General features: G+C 40.5%; 1 protein-coding gene and 1 long non-coding RNA gene across 7 annotated transcripts in view; one reads left to right on the top strand and one right to left on the bottom strand.

The window, feature by feature from the left end:
* LOC109322635 overlaps positions 1-18863 on the top strand; it is a 103231-nt gene extending 84368 nt beyond the window's left edge. Inside the window, exon 3 of the long non-coding RNA XR_002104443.1 lies at positions 16721-18863. This is a non-coding gene — a long non-coding RNA (uncharacterized LOC109322635). The remainder of the gene's footprint in view (positions 1-16720) is intronic.
* NRP2 (neuropilin 2) overlaps positions 137-22898 on the bottom strand; it is a 129470-nt gene continuing 106708 nt past the window's right edge. For 2 of the 6 annotated variants that reach the window (XM_019553687.1, XM_019553688.1), the window contains exons 16-17: positions 5952-6017; positions 137-3782 (exon numbers count right to left, since the gene is read on the bottom strand). In XM_019553687.1, the coding sequence (XP_019409232.1) occupies positions 3478-3782; positions 5952-6017 (371 nt within the window). In that variant the 3' untranslated portion in view covers positions 137-3477. Of the gene's footprint in view, positions 3783-5951; positions 6018-18891; positions 18990-19248; positions 21951-22898 lie in introns of those variants that run through there. The other 4 variants (XM_019553692.1, XM_019553691.1, XM_019553689.1 and 1 more) reach the window with 2 other exon arrangements.

Below are 22898 nucleotides of genomic sequence, written 5' to 3'. Positions count from 1 at the left end.
ACCTAGACCACCCCCCAGACCTCTAAGTGGATGCCCTAACCACTAGGCTGCAGAGCTAGGCTTCTTTGTGGTCTTGCCTACGCTTCATAAACCCTTGCTTTATATTCTTGTTCAAAAAGCAAGCAGGACTCATCTCTATACTATACTGTTTATTAAATAGGAATTTTAACTAGTTTTTATACAAATCATAGAAACACAGTTTGAATTCTTTTTTTTTTTTTAAACACATCAATGAATCACAGTAAAAGCTCTTAAGTCATGTCCATATGCCCTGGCTCAGCCAGTGAATACCTTGAACTGCAAACCTTGGAAAAGTTCAATTTCTGCATACACTTCCTTAATGGTTTAATTCCCCAGCTCACCTCTTGACCCCTTCCCAAAAAATGAACCCAACAACGTTACAGCCCCCCTGTTAGCAACAATAACCCAACAGTGGGAGGGTGCAGAGGTAACACATATTTCAGCAAAGGCATTAACACTGCTTTTTAAAATTTATTTCTGAAAGGGGATTGCTAATGCACATGGATCAGCAAATAGTTTTTATTTGCAGATGAGGATGCAATGAATCGAATGCACTGGTGTTTTTCCCTGTTAAAGTACAATCAGACACAGTTTTCTGTATTAGAACTTTAAAGCACCCAGCAGAGGTAAGTGAGGTATCAGCTATGCAGCATTATTGGCTTGCTTCTACTTAGCAAGTGTGCACACTCAGGTCCCTGTACCAGCCAACATGGAACAGAAAAGTGGGGCTTGTTCTGACGGTGGACACTTGTTCTGGTGTGCACAGCTTAGCTAGATCCATGCCAAATTAGTGCCAAGATCAGCAGTACTCTCCTGCCCTAATTCAAAGATACAGTAACACTATTCTGTCCCACATAATCATTCACATACACAATACATACAGAGAATTCACATGCGTGTGCAAACACACTGCTGAATATACGTACATACGAACTCTCCTCTCTGTACGCCTACTAGACACTGTTACATTACCTTTCTTAATATATATTTTTGTCTATTGTTTCCCTAAATCAGCTTTCATACGTATAGTCCTTTCCTATTAACCCTTCTTCTTTCATGTGAACAGAAGGGGGATAAAGGTGTTTGTGAGAGTAGCAGCAATCCATTTTTAAAATGGTCGGATACATTTTGCTATTACTGTGCATGTGTTTCTTGTAGATTAGAAAAATAAAGTACAGGTTTTTGTGTGAAGAATGGCAAGTAGGTAAAGTGACCAGATTTTCAAAACCAAATACTTGGGACACTTTTGTGACTATGTTTTATAGGGTCACAAAATAGACACACAATAGACCAAAGTAAATCACAGAAAAGAAACAGGGTGTAGTGATGATGCAACTGCTAGCTTTTTTGTCAGCAGTGATTTATTTGTGATTTCTTTGAGTGGAGGTTTCTCCCCTCATAACTTACTGTCTCAATGAGCTTTCCATAAAAGCACTGAACAAGTGCCATTACTGCTCACCACTCTCACTCTGAAGTGAAGGACAGCTTTGAGAGTAACCACACATATTCAACTTCTTTTCCCTTAGCTCCAAATGCTGTTCATCACACAAAATACCTATTCTACTGGATGATTTTCTTCCTAGTAAACAGAGCAAGTTCTACTGCACATAACATTATGCCCTGCGCACTCAGTAATTATTTTTGTGAAAAAGTTGATGGATAAAATAACAAACTGGGACATGCCAGATGATTCAAAAATGATCCTGGAAGATTTTATTTAAAAAAAAAAAAAAAAAAAAGACTTATGGTCACTTTAAGAAGAAACTTGCTGGCATGGTTTTTCAGTTCTTGCTTACATATGTCCTACCCATATGGCAGCATTAATATAGACAACCTAACTGTATTAAAATGGAAAGAAAAGGCCTTAATTTGATACCTGGCATTTAAAATCTTTTTTCTGCATCAAATTATTTTCATAGCACTTCCCACATATGGCACAGTTCTATATGTATAGATATAAACCATTAAACAATATATCAAGACCACTTGAAAGGACAAGGACAAGACTTCTTCGGTCAGGCTCTACGCAGTAGAGATCCAATAAAAATAGCACTATGACAAGGAAAAAGAGGGGAAAGGATGAATGCCTTACTTCTAGTTTGATACAGCACTGCTCTCTCTACGCAGAAGAAAAATACTTTCCCTAAGGCACTTGATTAAAACAAAAACAAAACACCTCATAAGCGAACTCTTTTGTTGTCAACAAGTCAGAAGCAGAGTAGCTTTGCTCTGAAGAAGTGAGAAGATGGCAGCATTTTGGTCCAAGCTGCTTACTTCATATTCAAGCCGGAGTCTTACAGCTCATATATGACTCCATCGAAAACAGGAGTTGCCATAACCCAGAGGAGAAAGAATGGTTACTGACTTAGTAAGGGAGTCAATTAATCTAAGTGCATTTGGGGGCATCTTATCTTGAACCTCCATCCTACCCCATTGTGACGGTGTGGCGGTAGTTCAGTTTTCTTAACTGTAACTCTTTTTTTCCCCATTCCAATTCTGAGTGGCTACTGCATTATCAAAGATGTTAAATATATATATTGCAGCCCATTCAGAAAAGCTATCTCCTGAGTCTTGGGAACCTTAGAATTACGTCTTTTGTTTGCTACAATTTTCTCATTATAAAAAAACAGGATTAAAAGGGAAAAAAAGAAGTAAAAGAAAGAGCCCTCCTGATCATGAAGGTCTCTGCTATTTCAATCCAAGATCTGGATTTAATAAATGGCTCTTATTCACAAATCACTTTAAGGCTCGTCAGCTTCTCTCAAAGAGGTGCTTCCATACACAAGGTTTCTTTTCTATTTTGTTTCTTAATCTCTTGAGAAAGCACTGCTGTTTCCATTGATCCTAAAACTGGTGTAATTTTCCCCGTTACCTGGATAAGGAAAGTTAAAGGCAACAACATGCTTTCATTTTAGGACTAGAAACTGCAGCTTGCCCGGTTTGTATGAGGTGCACAAATCTCTTAACGCAAAAGAATATCTGAATGGGGTATAAACTGGATGAGATTTTTTGTGTGGTTTTTTTTCTAAAGACAGAATGGCTGAAAAATCCCTCAGCCTTCTCAGCAATCTATTAGAGAAAAGAAGTGGGAAATAATGATCAACATTTTTTTCTCACATCCAAAGGTAGGCCAACATTTTCTCTGACATCTCTCAATCATTCACATATAAAAAAAACAACAACAACAACAAAAAACAAGCATCTGAGCTCCTTTCCTTGCCCAGCACAGTTCTCATCATTAAAATAATTATTCAGATCCCGTAGTCCTTGCAGATTGTAATCCACTCTCTGGAGTGTAGAACTACAGTGTATGACAGGGGAATCACATCCTTACCGCCTTCAGTATTCCATATTGGTTTGTTTGAGATTATGGCATTCTGTTCCCACAGAAAAAAGTAATCTTCACCAGCCACTCATGCTGGAATGAAATGTCAAATGCGATCCTGGTGCAATCAGTCATGCCTCAGAGCAGCACTTCTGGTGGTTCATTTTGACCTTGTGCTTGATGCCATCATAGAGCTCAAAGTTGTAGTTCTCTAGAGTAGTGGAGCTTCGAGAAGATAGACCAGTGTAGGAGCATGTACAGTATAGCAGTAAACCAGCACAAATGGCCCCTAAGAGAACTCCAAGAGAACTCATAGCTATAATGGTGACTAGGATCGGATCCAGCGTGTAGAGCCAGCTCTTGTCTTTGTCCAGCTTTGGGGTTATGGGAGAGTTAGTAGAGAACAATGTGTTGTTCTTATTCAATCCAAAGTAATCTGGAATATAATTGACATTTATTAGCCAGAGATCAGGGTTTTTTTTACCAATATCCACTTCCTGGATATACTTATACATAGCTCTGATTGTATATGCAGGTCCAATTTGGGCTGGAGTGCTGATGGGTATAAAGAAACAGAACTCTAAAGTCAATAGAGTTGTATCAGTTAACACTAGGTGACGATCTGGCCTTTGAGAAGTGCATTTGGTGTCAGTGTTATTGCACTATAGAAACGACCTCTAAAGGTGCATATCTGTTATGTGTCACAGCTTCCGAACCCAACTAGCTCCATTTATGAGTGAAAATGAAATACAAGCTCCAGTTCATGCTTGGAAGATCAGTTCTGCTTGTGTTACAATAAACATAATATATTGACTTAGGAGTTCTCCGAGTCTTTAAAAAAAAGGCTTTTCTGTCTACAAACTTGAATGACATACATATATCAGTAACGGGGTTGCTTTTGATTAGTTAAAGGGCCCAGATCCTGACATGATTAAGGTACCTAAACAGTTCTGTCAGTGGGAGTTAAGCACCAAATAACTTTATAAAGATGTGGACACAGGTACTTGTTTTTATATGCTCACTTTGCTTACTAAACCACTCTCTAAGCCCTTCAAAAACATATAGACAATGTGTTAAGTAGACTTCAGTATGCAAATAAGTATACCAGTGTTGATTGTAAGGGCTTTTCATCTGTAGAAAGCACTTCTTTCTAGAGAATCTGATCCTACAGCATCAAAACCACTAGGAAATTTTGCCATTTACTTCAGCAAGTACTGGCACAGGTCATAGTTCTTATGCTATACCAATATTGGGTTTTGCTGAAGATGTGCCTGTAATTTATCACTGCTAGAATGCTTTTCCATCAGTAACTGAGAGGGTGCTGATACTTACAAACACTTTGTATGTTCAAAACCCTGTGTACTCATATTACATAATCCATCCAATATTCCCAGTGAAACAGGTGGGTAAGTATAACCATCCCAAATATGCACGGCATGAACGTCCTGCCTTCAAACCCCATGCATATAGAGAACATTAATCAGTTTCCACAGAGACTTGTGGGCCAGATCTAGAGGTGGTATGAAATAAGTAACTTTAGTGGAGCTGTACTGATTCACCAACTGAAGATTGGTCCCACTATTCTGTAATCTTCCGTGTGCTGTCAACTCCTGAGAGTGAGGGAGAATGAACTGGTTTGAAAAAAAATGACCAAACCTTGTTCCAATTCTCCGTAAGTCTACAAGTGTCTCCTACTGTTGCTGAAATTCACCAAGAGGTTTTCAGTGATTCTGTTGGTCTCTTCTGGACTGGGCTGGCTGTTGCCTTAATAAATATTTAGCAATTCCATGGATTGTTTTATGTACGCATCTCAAACAGAGTGTTACCAACGAGAGGAAGAAAATGATCATCCCTATTTTGCATACAGGGAATCTGAAGCAAAGATTCAGACTTGCCATACAAAGGGTTAGGAGCACAGTCAGACTAAAGCTTGGCTTTTTCTGACTCCTAGTCCTCTGTTGTAGATCACACTGGCTGCATCTACACAAAATGGTGGCTGCACAGTTGTTACTGTGTGGTTATTTAGTATACTTGTATAAAAAAGTACTAAATAACCACACAGTAACCTGAGTTACTGCACAGTAGCACTGATAAATGCCTTTTTTGTGATGCTATTACACAGTAGCCTAATGCTACTGTGCAGTAGTGTCATGTTCCTGTTTTTGCCATGTGACGCTACTGCACACTAGTATCAGGCTACGGCACAGTCAGCATCTCATGTAGATGCAGCCACTATCTCCTTATCTTTTCCAACAATCCACACCACCTCTGGACAGAGGTAGCTGAGGGAGAAGGGGTCTTTTGGAAGTGTGAGATATTGGGACAGGTAAAAGAAGAAGGAATGAATAGCTTCACTGCTATTTGGAAGAGAAACTAGAAAGAAGATTAAATAGATTCCAAATATCCTCTTTCTTTGAGGTTTGTGGCCTGCCTTTGGACCTAAAGGTGTCAGATTAATTCACTGGGTCCATATCCTTAGTAAAAAATTGTGGATTGTGCCCACAATAAATAACAATAAAGCATAATAATAATAACAACAATAATAATAAAGGTACTAAAACACAATGCCCTCCTAGACCAGTTGTGTGATTGTTTTAGTACTCACCATCATCAAAGTCCTCTCCAATGCCTTGTCCAGGGATTGCAAAATCATTAAATCTTGGGAAGTCCACTAGAATGACAAAACACATACATAGACTTTGTTAAAAAGATGTATTTTTTGGCTGTTGAAAACAGTTACTTTGTTATGAGATCTACCAGAAAATAATGTAATCAAGTTTTCCATAGCTATGGCCAAAGTAAGTACACTCTTGAGTGTACATCAGAAGAGGTGCTTCATGCCACTCACATTTCACTTCCACCGAATGACCAGATTTTAAAGGAAAAATGGGGAGAACTGAAAGAACGAACCTGCATCATTTGAATACCATTGAATTATTGTCACTGATGCCTTCATAATGGCCATAATTCATTATTAACATGGCCATAGGTATTATCCTCATAACTATCAACAGTATCTTAGTGCCCATCATTAGGTGCCATTAATGCTAGATCCATTTAGCACACTCCACTTTTCATCATCCCACATACATCTTAGTGGATACAAAGCCCCAATGACCCGCTTTCTCTTTAGATTTCAAATAAATTCATAGTAATTTAAGGAAGTCATGTATCATCATTACATATTTTTAATGCAAAAAACTGGTTGAGATGAGGAGAGCTGTAAATGGGAGTCCATCTAGGCATTTATGTTAATGATGCAAGCTCCTTTTAGTAGTGACATTTCTTTTTATTGTTAGCATAGATCAAACACAACTAAAAAAATGTACTTGGTGGACTCTGAGCAGAAGTTACTTATTTAGCAGTGTAGCATTCCCAGTATTATCTCTATGTACAGGAACTGGTTTTTTTTTTCTCAGTGCAACATTCCAAAAGAAAATACATTTTTATTTGCCTACATTTTCGCAACTATGATTTTGGGAGCCTGAATGTTTGGTGTTCAACTGGAAGTGCAACGTGTGCCTAAAATATAATATGCCATTGTTGCAATGTTCTTTTAAAAAAATCCAAGCAGATTATTAGAACAGTAATAAAGCATTTGTTATGAGAAACTTCAAAGATGAATGTATATGGAGGTGCCTGTTTACAAGAATTTGCATAGAACTGTATTTTTAATAAGTCCAGCTTAATTATAGGAATCTAGTTTATATCTCAGAATGACACAATATGTTCATTATACTATAAAATAACTTTGCTTCATAGTAAAAATGTAGAAGACATGCAATGCTCAGTCATGCATCACAGTAGGTTACTCTGCTCCAGGGTAAGTTATATCTCAGAGGGCGTGTCTGCACGAGATGCTGAATGCACAGAAGTCTAATTCTACTGGGCATTAGATGGTGGACAAAGCTAGTGCTAATGTGCTAATGCCCAGCAGATTTAGTATAATGCACATGAACATCACTGAAAAGGTGCTTATCTACACTAATGCGCAGTAGCACTGATTATGGTGCGCTGTTAGAACAGGTACTAAAGTTAATGCGCCATTAATTATGGCACATTAATAAACGTGTAGACATGCCATCTAAGCGCATCTACATGCCACATTTACTGCTGAGTAAACTAATTAGCTCTGCAGTAAATGTCTTCATGTCTATGCATCCAGAGCTATTAAGCTAGAGTAAACTAATAAACTCCATGGCAGTGAAACACCCTCATGCCCCAGCCAGTCCCTCTGCAGCACGTTAAGCTGAGTTGAAGCTGTAGTTTATTGCACCAGAGTTTATTGCTTTGAATTAACAGCATGTGTAGATGCACCGAGAAAGTGACAAGTAGTTATATCTTGGGTGTAAGTTATATTGGGTGTACTATATGTAAATTCCTTCAGTCAGTGTTATCCCAGGAATGCCACAGTTTACTGGAAAATCAATTCCCCTTCCATCTAGTGGCCAGAAGCTGTTAATAGAGTCTACAACAGGCACCAAACTTGGGAGAGTACATTCACAAAAAACAAAGGTAAATTACTCTGCAGTAATTGTGTTGCGTCTCTGCATGCTAAAATTGAGATGAGAAAACATACACTTCTCCATTGAGCAGTATGAATTTTAACCCATCAGCATTTATCAAGAATAAAATAACTTCAGTGCCTTGGCATACAAAACCCACATTTGATCCATCATTGCTTCCACTGGCATTACCTTTGGAATCCTGGTGTATATCAGCAGCCCTGCTGACAGTGTCCTAGTTTCATTGGACACTGTATTTAGGTGTATTTAGAGACTGATTGCAATAAGCTTAAATACTTGAGTTAATGTTATAATGTCTCCAAATACTTGTTATCACAGCATTGCTGCTCACCTTCATTATTCAAATGATTAAAAGATTTCTTTGAATTTTCAAGGCAATTTGGAACTACGAACACACAAGAGACAAGTTGTGTCCTTCATGATTGATCAGCTCTGAATCTAGAGACCCAATTCATTAAGCTGATTCTCTGCAATCAATAGCTTCTCAAAAAACAAAAGTGCATAACATTTTTCAAGAAGTAATCATTTTTAGGAGCAAATTCGCATGATATTTCTATACTTCCAGGGCTGACAGGTCCAGATGGAAACATCTTACAATTGGAAGAAATGCCCGAGGGACTTCTGCAAATATTTAAACTTTATGCATAGAAAATAGCTTGCAAAATAATTCACATTTGACGGTGTCTGCTCTGGTAGTCATCAGTCAAGAGGCAAAGGGGCCAAACTGTGCTGTAGGTTACAATCATGCAACACCACTTACCTCATAGGTTACATGAACATAAGTGAAGGTAGAACTTGGCCCAGTGTCAAGAGGAAATCTGCATACAGAAGTAAGGCAGTGGTGGAGTCACCTGCCTCTGGATAGTCAAAAGGCTCTTCACTTTGAGTGAAAATGTATTAGAAATGTGACTTTACTTTTTTGTTTCTTCTGGGTAATTTTGGTGAGGAGAGGGAACTAAAGGAATATCAGATAATCAACACTTTCAGCAGAACATCAATTCTCCAAGCCTTAAAGGAAGAATTGAGCACAGGGGAAAACTTGAATAAAGAGAACATTTATAAAAAAAGAAAAAAAAAACTATTTACTCTGCTAGCAATTTCCTCTATTCCCTTTGCTAATATTGCTGATATTTGTGTTTAAAAGCTTTCTCCCTCACAATCTGTTTCCTTTTTCAGCTCTCTCCTGTACTGCAGGCATAATCCTTTGTTTACCACATGATAGTCCATGGCCATCAACTTCTACATTCTGCTATTTATGAATCTATTTTCCATGCCAGAGTATCTCAAACAATTAGCTACATTGACCATGGCTATTTGGTGGCATGTGGGAAAAGAATCTGGAGGTCCCAATTCTATGCCTAGTGGCATGTTTTCTCCTGACAGAAGACAGTGCTATATCTGGCACTAACTACCATCCTAAAATGACACATCTCAACAGAGATGTCAGGCATTAAAGGGGCCATGAGCTCTGACCCCTTGACCATAGTCCCTTCAAGTGAAGTTGGCTGTTGTGCAGTGTGGGAAAAAATGAACTGTCAATGTGTTGCCCTGACATGTCCTGTCAAGAAACAGAGATTTTCATTTTCATAGGGCCATCAATCTGGCATCTATCATGTGTATGGAGGTAGTATAAGAGTGAAGTTGTAGCTATGATAGTTCAGGATCTATGCAAATGGCAAGGATTTCTTAGGGTGATATTTTTTATTGGGCCAACTATGTAGCTGGGATAAAGTTAGACAAAAGGTTTCAAATGCAAAACATTCTTCCTCAGGTTCTATGATTTTATGACCAAGATGAAGAACATCTTTCATTCAAAAGCTTGTCTAACCTTATCCCAGCTACACGGTTGGTTCAATAAAAGATGTCACCCTAAGAAATCCTTGCCACTTGCATGTAGTAAGTTTACTTGAAATTTGGAATGAAGAAAGAAAGATTATGGAAGTTATGCAAGAAAGATAAGTGAAACTATTTAACCATGATGCATGTGAAAGCTTTCCCCAGAGTGAAAGGCCCCTTTTAGGAAAATGTCCTGAATTATGGCTCTGAACCTCAAGCTATTCATGCTGAAAAGCAGTAAAGATGAAGCCAACATAAGTGATGTCTTTCGAAATGGCTGGATGCCTAGCAGAGACGGTTATCTATTGTATCTGAGATCACCACGAGGTAAAAGGCTAATTTATGAAACCTTAAAAAGGAAGATGAGGTTTTAATCAAAGTACAAGAAACAGCTTAAGTAGAATGTTCGTATCAGCTCACGAAGACCTGTGGGGGCTAGCAGCACAGAGCTGGTATTTGCAGTGATTAAGGAGGTTTAATGCACACTGCTTTGAAAAAAAGGACTGAACATTTAGAGTGATGGTAGAGGTAGTTTCAGAGCAGGTAATTTACTAACTTATTTGCTGTTTTAGGTCATAATGGGAATACTTCATCACTAAAAACAACAGAGATATGTCACCATGCTCTTTTACACTTATACCTGGGCACGTGTCATTTAGGGCAGGGTAAATAGCTCCCAGACCTGCTTCTGGCTAGGCAGTTCATGCGTATTACGCAGCAGCTCCTACCTTTGCCTTCCACCACCACAATATCTGAAAAGCAGCCTGCCTCAAAGAGCCTATTTATTATCACACAAATGTCTCATTCGGTGGCTTTTGGATGAAGCACACAACTTGTTCGAGCTACAGTACATCTTTTATAAAGAAATCCAGTCTTGATTTAAAGTATTCAAATGATGTAGACTCACTACACCCCGTGGTAACTTGTTCCAGTGGCTAATTACCTCAGGGTTTAAAACAGAAAAAAAAGCGCCTTGTTTCTAAGCTGAATTGTCTCATTTCAGCTTCAAGCCATTGTTTTTGTGCTTTATAGGACTAAAGAGCTATCTACTGTCAGAAATCTCTACTCATGCAGGTATTTTAAGACAGTGATGAGGTCAGTTCTTAACTTTCCCTTGGACATACTAAATAAATGGATTGCATTTTTTAAATCTTTCCTATAAGGCAGGCTGTTGAGACCTCAAATGATTCTTGTAGGTCTTTTCTGAATCCTTTCCCTTTTCTAACGATCCTGTTTTTGAAGGTTCATCCAGATTTGAAGTGTGAACTATAACAGGACAGAGCGTTGCTGTGATGGTCTCATTCGTTAATGCATACACTGAGGTAACAGCACATTCCTACTCCCACTCAATATTCAATGTGCAATGATCACATTTGTCTTTTGCTTTCTTAGCTAACAGTCCCAGGCCTAGGAACGGAGGTTCTTATCTAAAGATAAGTTCCCAGAATGCAGGGTCCTTCTTTCCCATGTGGGACCCCACTGGTGTATGCCAAAGATGTATCCCCAGAGCGTGAGCTCAACTGTGATAGTACTGCACTGTGGCAGTTGTTACCTTACAGATACCACCATGTTGCAATGCTGGAAAGGTTCCAGATTCACTGAACTTTGTAGTTAGGCAGACCTTGAATGGCTAAGGGTTAGCCTGCCCCTGGCTATGACAGAAGCCTCATACATAACACCCTTTGATTAGAAATCACTTGGCTTGATGCTTTGGGCAGGTATTGTGTAGGCACTGGGGCTGATGTGAACTGGCAGAGCTCTGTGAAGATGTCTCATATCTATCTAAATCATGTTTTGTGCTGTACTTCATTCACCTGTTACATGTGTGACTGCCTGATTCTTTTTATAAAGTTGGAATTCCTCTAATTTATTTTGTGTTGTCAATTTTCCTCCGGATGCAACTAAAAGGTATGTGATCACGTTAAACAGCAACATGTAATTTGCTCACAAAGTGGACTGGGCATTGCCCCCGAATCAGAAACTTACCTACATTCTCATCACAACCTCTCTGTATACTCCTATCACTACTCCACTCACTGGAGATATGTTTGTGGGCAACATACAATAAATGCACTGTGAAAAATGAGAGTGATTACAATGGAGTATAACGGACCATACCTGGCCAGTAACACTAAGTGCCATCCTATGACTAACAACGCACTGGGCAGTTTGAAACATTAAACCCAGAAATGGATGGGGGCTCAGGATTAAAGTTGCCAGGTGACCCTGGGAACTATTGCTGCTTCAGCAATCTAAAATTACACCATTTCTTTAAGAAAGAAAAATCATAAAAAATTCTAGAAGACTTAAAGCATTAGCAGGTAGCTGATTAACTAGCCTGTTTCATAAAGGAAACACTGGGCAACCTTATGGTAGTTGAGGAGTGGACTATCATAGGTTCTTGTACTATTTTAATAAAGGAAACAATAGGAATGTAGTATAGGGAAAAATGCTTGCACTGGCTCTCAGCTGGACTAGCTGACCTGTAGCAACTACCCTTAAAACTTCATCAATTGCCTGGGATGACTAAAGAACATTATCCCTACATTTTTGTATTGCATATGGATGTGTTGTAGTTAACGAAAGAGAAGTCAGAGGCATGATACAAATAGGTCCTGATTTAGGAAAGCAATACTATTCAGCAAAGCTTAAAGTTAAGCACTTTGCTAAGTATGGATAGGATAAAGCTTGTCTTTTTCCCAAACCAGAGCTATTCCAAGGTAAGCTAACTTCTGAAGGTCACCACCATAAGGTACTCTTCTGTCTACAATTTCCATGTTTCAACAAACAGCCCATTGTATTGAAACACTCGACAAAAAGTCACGGACTTATTGTAGTATTGTGTAATCTTTAGGGCTTTTGTACAACAAAGCCCTAACACACAGGAACCCGTATAATCCTATACTGAAGAAGTGTTTCCCCCATAGAGAATCCCACAGACAGCAATACACAAAGCAAATAAAAAATGCTGTGGCAGAAACTGGGGCTTTCATACCCACAAGGAATCAGGGCTCAGCTTTAGCGTGATTAGTTTTTGGTCTTTCAATTTCTTTACTGGTTTTTTTTCTGGTTCTTTTTCTAACAGCTCAAATTTGCATCATTTTCTTTTGACATTGCAAAGCAGCCTACATGGACTTGCCTTGATGTCATTTCATTTTGTTTCAGCACACTAATATTGTCTTGATAGATGTGATCACCAGATTGTTGTAAGAGTGATGTGTCCCAGTTTGAGGGAATGGGAAAATACTTTTCACATATGCAAGCACGCACCACATAGGAAAGGTTACTTCTGCATCTGTTAATACATCTACTTCAAACTTAAATATCCTGACCATTTCCAAACAATTTTCCCCTCAGAACACAGAACACATTTAGTTTACACAAGGACTAAATCCCTGCCAAGTTTTAAATCAAAAGCATGTTTTGGATAGAACTTAACATGAAAAATAAAAAGCCTTTTCGTATCAGCCTGACAATCCTGGTTGGTATCCTAGCTACTACACTTTTGCCTTATACCACCTCACAGAAAGCCCTATTTTGGGATAAAATTCACCCCTGAACAGGAGTGTTTTAAACCAAATGGAGCGAGGTGCCAAAGCAGTGATATATTCTCTCTTTTGATGGGCAAGGGGGGATATTCTGTTTTCCAAATACTTCTGCACCTTGGAATCAGTTTGAGATTTTGGCTAAATATAGAAAGGGAAAAAGTAAAGAATATAATTTGGGAAGAAACTGTGCGGCTCAGCAGTTAAAAGGGCAAAAGCCACAGGGAAAATACATTCAGATCCCAACCTCTTCAGCAAGCTTTTTCCTCTGGAATAGCAGTTTACTCCCATTTAATCACTGCATCACAACCCTCAATGGTCCTGGTTCAAAGCTACTAGAGAGAGATGTGATCATCAATATTTCTTAATGTATCTGCAGTGGAGGCAACAAGAACCGTGTGTCCATGCCAGCCTGAGCACTGAAGTCAAGAACTTCTATCCAGGCCAGAATTGAGCATGTACTTAGCCAAATTGTTCTATACCACAATGAAGTCTTCACCCTTTCCAGAATTGCTCCTTGTAGATTTGTCATTTGTGCAGACCACATAGCCTTCCCCTCCCCCCATGACTGGCACAGCACAATGACAAAGAATGAAACTGTGTACAATGAGAGGCAGACACTGCAACGTCAATATTATTTTACCCAACGCTAGAATTCAGGTTGGGCTGTCTCCTGGTTCTGCATGCCCAGACAGGCACACATGCAAGCAATATCATTTGATGACTGCCTGGTCTCTAGAGAAGACAACACCAGAAGGCTAACAAATATTTTCCTCTCTCTTTCTCACATATGGAGCAAACAACAGACAAAGCTGCTGCTGTGCCAAAGCTTAACCAGCTTTGTTGCAGCCAAACTTAACTAGCTAAGTGACTGGATGACTGAAGTGATTCACAATTAAATCCTTCACTTGTAGTGCCTGGGTTCAAAGCTTGCTAGGTCAGTGATGGAGGATGTTTCCAGTCTGATGTCTGGAGAAAGCGGTAGTGTCACCTGTTCATACCTCAGAGTACAACTCACCTCACTTGTGAGTCTCAGAAGACAAGCCAGGCCCAATTTTGAACATACATGGAGACTCACCTACCTTCTTGCCTTGGTGAAAGGTTAGGGTTAGAGCTGAGCTGCAGTATCCAGGCAAGCTGAAGACAGCCTTGCTACTGTTGGGGGAAAGAGCGGCCAGCTCACCTCGCTGGTAAATAGTGCAGGGAGAAAAGAGTTAGCTGCCTCCTGATATGTTTATTGCTGTCCTTGTTGTTGCTGTTTTTTACTGCAGCAACAAAAACAACACTGTCCCTCCAACTGGCAGTCACCGCTGCCAGTGAGCAGTCACTGAAGCCATTGACAGGAGTGCTGTGGCTAAGAGCCAAGATGTTGTCCAATCTAGCTTCTGGTTTTCTGCCTAGCGAACTTGAGCTTGATTTTGCTGTCACTCACTCTGGTGTAACTCAGGAACAGCCCCACTGAAGTCAACCGAGTGCCCTAAGGATAAACCTGGCACCAACAAGAGCAGAAATCTGCTTCCCTGCTTCTTGGTTTCTTTCATATTAGCAGATATTCCACAGGAGAAGAAATCCAAATCACCAGTCAGGAAAAGCAAATGTCACCCTCTCACACGAGATACAAATGCAGTTATTGATGCTACATGCCAAATGCATTCCTGATGGAAATCAAAGGCATTCTCTCTCAGGAAGGAATTTGGCCCTGTATGTGTTCAGTTGTATAGCTCGCTGAATAATTACCGCACCTTCTGGACCTCTTCTTGCTCAATTATTTTTTTAAGTTGCACCCTCCCAAAATGGAACATTGATGAATCGCTCAAGAAAAAAGCAGCACACAACTTCCAGCAGCACAGCATGACAGATGATTTCTTCTTTTATGCTGTGGTTTGTTGCTGCTTCTTTTGTCAGATCTTAATGTTCAGGCAGTGGCATACTCTCGCTACACGTGGTATTTGTGGCTATTATACCTAATACAATGGGCATTTGGCACACAGGAGCTACGACAGCATAAACGAAACCATCATCCTCAAATGTCTGGGCTTCACTTTGGTGGTCACAGTCACCCAGGAAGGACTGATTATTGTGTGCATAATTCTCTGGCACGAATACCATCCCTCACAGTCAGCTGCTGCGCAACTAGCACCCACGTCAGCACTGCCATCATATGGCACCCTAGTGACACTGCTAGGATACGGTGAGATGGGCAGATTATACTGAGTCAAAAGGAAAGAGAAGGCATTTACTGCTCTGTGTTAATGCTTTCATGTGTTTGCTCCTAATCTATAGTAAATGGACATTAAACTGCAGTAAACTTGCCCTATTTTCAATTCAGGGGTAATCTATTCTGGTTTAGCGTTCACTTACTATACGATAGAAGCGGACACATGAAACTGTTACTGCAGAGCAGCTGATATCCTCTCCTTTTAACTTGATATAACCTATCTGGCCATACTTTCAGGAACGGGGCAAGGAAAGAAAGCAAGGAGTCTAAACTTCCTCCTCTCTAAAGGTGCCTGCTACAGCTTTGGATTGATGCATACTGACAGGGTGGCATGAAGCAGCTTGTGCTACCACTGCCCTGACAGGGACCTAACTAGAGAGCTTTGGCTCCCACGTGGTTAATCAGACACATTTAACTTTCAACAAAGGTATTTACAAATGTAGATATTTCAAATGAGAGTAAAACTAGCTAAATACTTACATATCAGAAATCAGACATGGAGCCATGACTATACCATTTATGGTAACCTTTTCATCCATGTTTTTGAATGCTGTATGCAAAACTTGGTTCTGACTGCACTTACACTGACTGATTAACTTTACTCTAACTTAGATAAAATTATTTGTGACTTGTATAAGTCACACTCCTAAAGCCTTAAAAATATCTGCCCTGATGGGTGAAATCCATTGAATAATTTTGAGCTCCTGCTAAAAAACCATAAAAACCCTTCTTTCCTGAAGGACAGATGGGATGTAAGGCTCAAAAGACCAGATCTTCACTATACAACAAGGGAAAGCCCTCTGGCCTAAGCTGACAAAACCAAGGAGCAATCTCCAAACTGGGCCCCAGTGCCGTTTTGTTGCTAATAAAATATTAATGGATTAGAATTTACTGTTAAAATCTCTTTCCTTCTTTCATGAGTAAAAGTACTGATGCTACAGGACAGCGAGATGCTTCTTCCTCGTGTCATATATGTGGATGGTTTGTGTGGACAGCTTGCTGTGGTATAAATGTTATACCACCAGCTTGCGGGCTTAAAGCTAAATTCCATGAAACCGACTGAAATAACCCTCTGCCTAGTATTACTGAGAGTGGTTCAAGTCCTAATGGTTTACTGTATTTCTTCACCTCTTGGCACACCCAGTGTATGTCCCAAAGCTGACTGCTCAAGGGTGCACACACAAATGCAGCAGTTAACAAAATGAAGATACTCACAGTCCCTTGTGTCCTTCCCTTCTTTGCTCTGAAGGTTTGCACTGCCCAGATCTTCCACTGAGCAGCAAACCCTTCCCAGGAGCAGCTCTAACATTGGTAACACGTTTTAGGGATTCATGCAGTGATTCATATCAACAGTTGGAGATGGCATCAAAACTGTACTTACACTTTATTTTTGCAATAACATGCTAATCTGGGCTGCTGGCATGTGATGTGCTCCTATACAGGCAGCATTTTCTCCAATTTGAATCTCAGTCACTCTGCCTGTCGTTCGCACACAGAGTAATTAAACCTCAATCTATTCCTCCCTTTTAGTTTGTTTACTTAACAGAGATTTTTTTGCTTGTTGTGAAGCCATCAGCCATTCTCTCCCGTGTGCTCTCTCTCTTTTTTTGTGCGTGTTTGTTTTGCATTTTGCTTGGACAGTCAGTGAAGTGTACAAAATGCAAATTACAAGTGTATGAGCTTCAGTGATCTGCACAATTAAAGCAAAAAAAAAAAAAAAAGAGAGAAAAAAACCAAAAAAAAAAAAGGGTCTACAGGTCTTTAGCTCTGCTTACAATTTGAACAGCCAAAGCAAGAGAATGAATTTCAATTTTCAATTTTGTTTTGGCCTATATTTCTAGCAAATCCAGGAAGTATCAATGCAACACTATCTGAATGTCAGACTGGAGATTAATGCACAAGGAAAATAAATATATACAGAAACTTTCTCTCCAGAAAAAATTTAACTGGAAGCAAAATGTATTTTAAACTAGATGTGAGGCTGCTGCCTCTTCTGAAACAGCATAAGGAGCAAAGGATAAATTAAAGTTTAGGGAAAGAAAAAATGCTATATCAAAGTCATCCATAGTAAACTGAGATGACTAAGACTGCAGGGGTACTGAGCCCCGTCTTCCAAGTCACTGGGAGCTGAGGATTCCCGGGGCCAGTTCACAACAGTGTTGTACTGTGCCTTTCTGAGAGGTCCTGGACACACCACACATTTACACTGCTATAAACCATATGAACACTGGGACGAAAAAAGAAGTGGCCACACAAGGTATAGCTCTACCCTGGTTTGACTTACCAGGATCTTGTGTAGAATTACACCAACAACAAAAAAGAAGCAAAAATACACCAATGGAAATGGTGCACCCCTGTGGTTTTCTCTGCAACCATGTTTTCAGTTCAAACAGAATGTCACCTGCTCCCCTGCCACTGAATGCTGAGGCACTCTGATAGCACCTATGATAAGTAACAACTGCAGAATAACTGGTTATCTGTCCACTCTGGATCTTGGTGTAATTTACAGGAGTGTACAAAACTATCCTTAAGTTACACGGGTCTTATGATGTCCTGCATCCAGGCCCTGAGACTCAAGAGTGTCAGTCAGCACAGTCCCACAGAGGGCTCCCCCTCTTTCAGGGTTTCAAAGTTGTTGCATACCACTGGAGTCAGTGAAGTGGTATGGACTGACACACCAGCTGAGGATCTGGTCCTAATGGCTTATTTTAACTTCAATTTAATCTACTTGATATGGTGGAATTACTTGCACTACAACATATTGCTGTTGTAGACTCGAGCCATTTCCACAGCCCAGCATGAAATTTCTCGTGACATTTTTAAGTATAAAAACACCAAAGGGCAGAGCTATCGCTAGTGTAAAGCAGTCAGTGGTGTAGTGCTGATTTATACCAACTGAGGATCAGGCCCACTGTACCTTGATTGTTTTGTGCCTCAGTATAACTTTGCACTATTAATAAGTTACTTTAAACACTATGCCAGACCACACAGGGCACTGCACCATTGGCAGCAGCAAACTGGTGCCATTTATGTATGCATCTAATATTCAGAGGTCCAGGCAAGCTTGAACAAAAGAAAGATATCTCTTAATGGTGTATTGTTTTTATCGTGGATAGGGTCTGAGTACACAGTTTAGTTGAGCTAGCCAGCTTCCTCTAGGACGTTGAAATTATATGTTCCCGTCTCAGGGGCTTTAGCATCCTGAGAAAGTCTGTATAATCACATTTAGCAATTTAGCACTTAAGTAACTTATGCAAAATCCCCAAACAATTGTAAGCATTGGCTCAGCTGCCCAAAACTCCTAACAAGGAATTATACAAATGTAGAGGGTATAAAAGCCACCATTAGAGACCTCATCCTGAGCTGGGGAGGGTGGGAAGGGAAAAGGCTTGACTCCTAAGCTGACATATATCGGCATACCTTCACTGACTTCATTCAGAATGGCTGGCCCAGAGTGTTTTTAATTGGCTTGAACAGAAATGTTACTGAGCTTTCACTTGCTAAAGCAAACAATAGTCCTACGAAAGCAAAGAAAACAAAGTAAAGGCTTGAAATATCACTTTGGCCAGATCAAAATTGTTTTCATAAGCCAAGAATTTAAAAAACCCCCAGATGTTTGTATAAAAATATCGTCATTTTATTACATTCCACACAATACAGCTTCAAAGAGTGTCAAAGTTCCACAAGATATTTTCACACACAGGCAACTGGGCGATGCTGGGGGACGTCACAGTTCTAGGAGGGGAGAATTGGGAGTAAAACTCTAAGTGATTCTTCTTTTTTTTTGTCTTTGGTGATTTTTGTTTTAAAGATGGCATCAAATTCTCTTCTTGGACATGCCAGCATGCTCCCCCTGAAGCTAACAGGGCATGGCTTGTGGTGTCTCTGAGAGGAGAATGTGACCCAGGGAGGTGGTATAAACTTCTGAAAAAGTAATAGAGATTTTTCCTACCCTAATATGTCCTTATTCTGGGCTTGATCTAAAAATGCAGTAGGAACATTTCAATATAATAAGTCCATTATTATCTATGAGAATTTAATAGGGGGGAATTCCATATCACAAGTGATATGTCTTAATCTGCCCGTGCTACACAATGAAGTGCTCACTAATAAATGATTTCCACACTGGAAGAAGCTTTCCTAGGGCCCCCACCTTACTGACCACATCCTGAGAGGTGATACCTGCTAAACATCCCCTGATGCCTTCTGACTTTAATGGGATTTGGGATTTGATGGCACTCAGCACCCTGGCAGGATGTGCCCAGCACTGCAGAAGGATCAGGTCCCGGGCTTGCAATCTTGACATACTGTTTACTCTCACATCTCTCTTTCTAGAGGCATCCACCACCACATGCGCTCGTTATGGCACATTGTTTTTACATGCCATGCACTTTCAAAACAATTTCCTTGCCAAAGCAGCATGGTGTGATGTTACTAGCTCAGTGGGTGTATCCAGTTCTGCAGAGTAAACTGCTTACGTGCACTTAAGCATGCTACCTGAATAGGGCTGGGGGCGGGGGTTGGGGGGGAGAAGGAACGTGACATCCCCTTTAGGTATCCATCACCATCTGGGGATCGGCTAAGACTCCAGCAGCCCCGCACCCTGGCATGACGCGTGCCGAAGTTGCATATGTACGGCACATTGTCCTGCTCTGACAGGAGGAACAGGGCCACAAAAGGTTAACAGGACTATTATCTTAATTTCTTTATTTCTTTTTTGGGGAGGGCTTGGGGAGGGAAGGGAGGATGGAATGGGTGACTGGAGTACTCAGGGAAAACTGATCACTTGTCACAAGTGACCATGAAAAAGATTGAGAACCTTGTTCAATAAAAAGGCATTTTGCCTACAAATAGATCAGATTTAATGATTTAAACCACCTTTGCGTGTCATCACTTGGTAATTTATATAAGGCATTTTCACTGCATAACTTCAGGGCCAATCAATAGGCAGAGGCTTAATCTAGTCTCTATTATGACTCCTTGGTTAAAGAAGCAGCAATATCTGCATTTCACCAAGCCTACCTGCTAGGACTCTGTTTACTAGGTGCTTTAAGAAGCAGAACATTAGCAAATGCAAAACTAATTGACATTCAAGGAAGTCAATCAGCCATTTTTATGATTGAGCAGCTATGAATTTTGACAAAGAAAAGCAGAAGGGAAATTATACTCGTCTCTCATAAATTTCTTGTAAAATGACAAGGAAAAGGACCTCCCATTCCTTACGTAAAAATAAAAACAAAAACAAAAACATCAGCACCCAGAATGAGGTTACTTAAAAATAAATAGACCTCAGATTCAATAAACTACAGTATTTAACATCCACCTTAGAACTGCTTAAGTCTATGCATTACTCTAAGGCTGGCTTTAACAGATACAAACTAAACATTCATTATGAGCGTCTCTGTTATAAGGCAACTTTAAATTGATTCACTGGGAAGGGGGAGGGAAGGGGGATTCAACTTCCAAACAATGGCTGTGTTATGTTGGCTGAAGAAATAATAAGACAGATATATCTTATTTTTGAACATCTCTGAACCTCTCTGGATTCTTCCAGCCATCCAAGGTGGCATTTTCGAGTGTGCCTTTTCATTATGCACCCTCTGACCTTAATAATATCAAACAGAAACCCAGCCAAAGCTAGATAAGGCAACAAAAAGCATTGCTTTCTTCCCCAAGTAAACAAATCAGTATATTTATCATAAATGATATCCCGGGCCTTCCACAGGGGAAAAAAGCAGTCCCTGTGCAAGTAGAAGCAAAACAAGCAAGTTAAAAAGGGCCTTTTCTAAATATACATTCAGCCAGTCAAATCTCACGCACTCCCATGCATCCTTACATACATATAGTTATATATACACACACGCACGCGCGCACACACCAACTTTCAGACTTGCCATCAAGTTTCCTGGCAGGTTGCCTACTGGGAAAAAAAATCAGTCTTTGAAAATAAGAAAAAGGAGCATTCACTTCTGAAGTGACATGGGCGGTGTGTCTCTTCTGGCAATCCAAGATGCAGCATTAGTTAAGGGTTTGTAAAAGAACAGGAGGGCTGGGGCAGGTGGAGGACAGGGACAGAGATGTCTAGAGTTCACACATATGCTAGGTGAGGAGAAAAGTGCAAAACTGAGGCAACGTATTTGAAGTCTTAGTTCCTGTCTGTCTGTCTGTCTGTTTTTTGCTCTCGTTCTCTTTCCGCTCTCAGCAGTGCGAGCTGTGGTCTTGTTCTAGTTTTATTGTTAAGGTGGGCTCCACAGCCAGAGGGGCCCCGTTGGTATAGTGGGAAGTTTTGTAGGTGATGGAGTGATCGCTCTTCTTGGCCGCATAGCGGAACCGGTGGTAGTGGAGCACAAGGGCCAGCGCGACGGAGACCAGAACCAGAACAGCACCTCCAGCGGCCATAACGTAATACCAGTAGGCTGGGATGGGCTGCACTGACACCGTGTCCACTGTGGGCTCGCTCCCTGGCAGAAGGGTGCCCCCTGGTGGAGAGACACAGAAGAGTGTTGCTAGGCGGGAGGCATGCAGACTCATAAAAAAAGAAATACACATGCTTTCAAGAGTACAGAGCAGCGTTAAGCGAGGCTGTGACCCAGCTCTGAAAACAAAACTTCCTCTCTCTTGGGAGAGACACAATTTGCATATTTGCTGAGCAGACATATTAAAGCAGTTTATTAATTAAGAAGCTTGGATTTAAATACGAATTTCCAGGTCCTTTTGGCGTCAACACATTTCTTTGAATTTTTTGGCCTTCTTCAAATCAGTCTGGTCTTGTCTCCACATGACAGCTGTTGTCACGTAGTGACAAAACACACTGCGTTTCTAATTGGGGGCCGTGTTTAACAGCAAAGGGTGAAGGAAGTTGCAACAGACTGCTGGGAAAGAAGTCAGAGGGAGAAACATTCTTCATTCCTGTGGAAAAGACAGTGAAAAAGATCTCTCTCGCAGGGTGCCCTATGCATAGATTGAATCACGCAGGGTGCCCTGTACATAGATTGATAGAGTATAAGGCCAGGAGGGACTATTACAATCATCTACTCTGCCTTCCTCCATAACACAGCCTGTAGCGTTTCACCCAATCCTGCATCAAACCCATAATTTCTAGCAAGCCAGGAGTATGCACTCTGCACAGCTGAAAGCTACATGCCTAACAAGTGCTGTAAATCACCCATCTCCTTGAATTCTGGCTAACCACTGCCTCGGCAGCTTTCTGCTTCCTCTTGTTTAACCCTGTTAGTGCCTGCACATATACAACATAAAAGGAGAGGGGGCTGGCACGTGTTGCCCTGAGGCAGCGCAGTGGTTTTAAAGATCATCTCAGGACAACACAGTGTACATCTGGTGTTCATACAGGAATGCCGCTTTCTTGTCAGCCCATGCACACATGCAAACACACGTCCTCCAACAGACGCAGAAGAGACTAATTCAGA

This window comes from Crocodylus porosus, unplaced genomic scaffold (assembly GCF_001723895.1).
Source record: "Crocodylus porosus isolate Cpor-Errol unplaced genomic scaffold, CroPor_comp1, whole genome shotgun sequence".
Lineage (NCBI taxonomy): Eukaryota > Metazoa > Chordata > Crocodylia > Crocodylidae > Crocodylus > Crocodylus porosus.
Note: the sequence above shows the minus strand (reverse complement) of the source record. Positions and strands in the feature narration are given on the sequence as shown.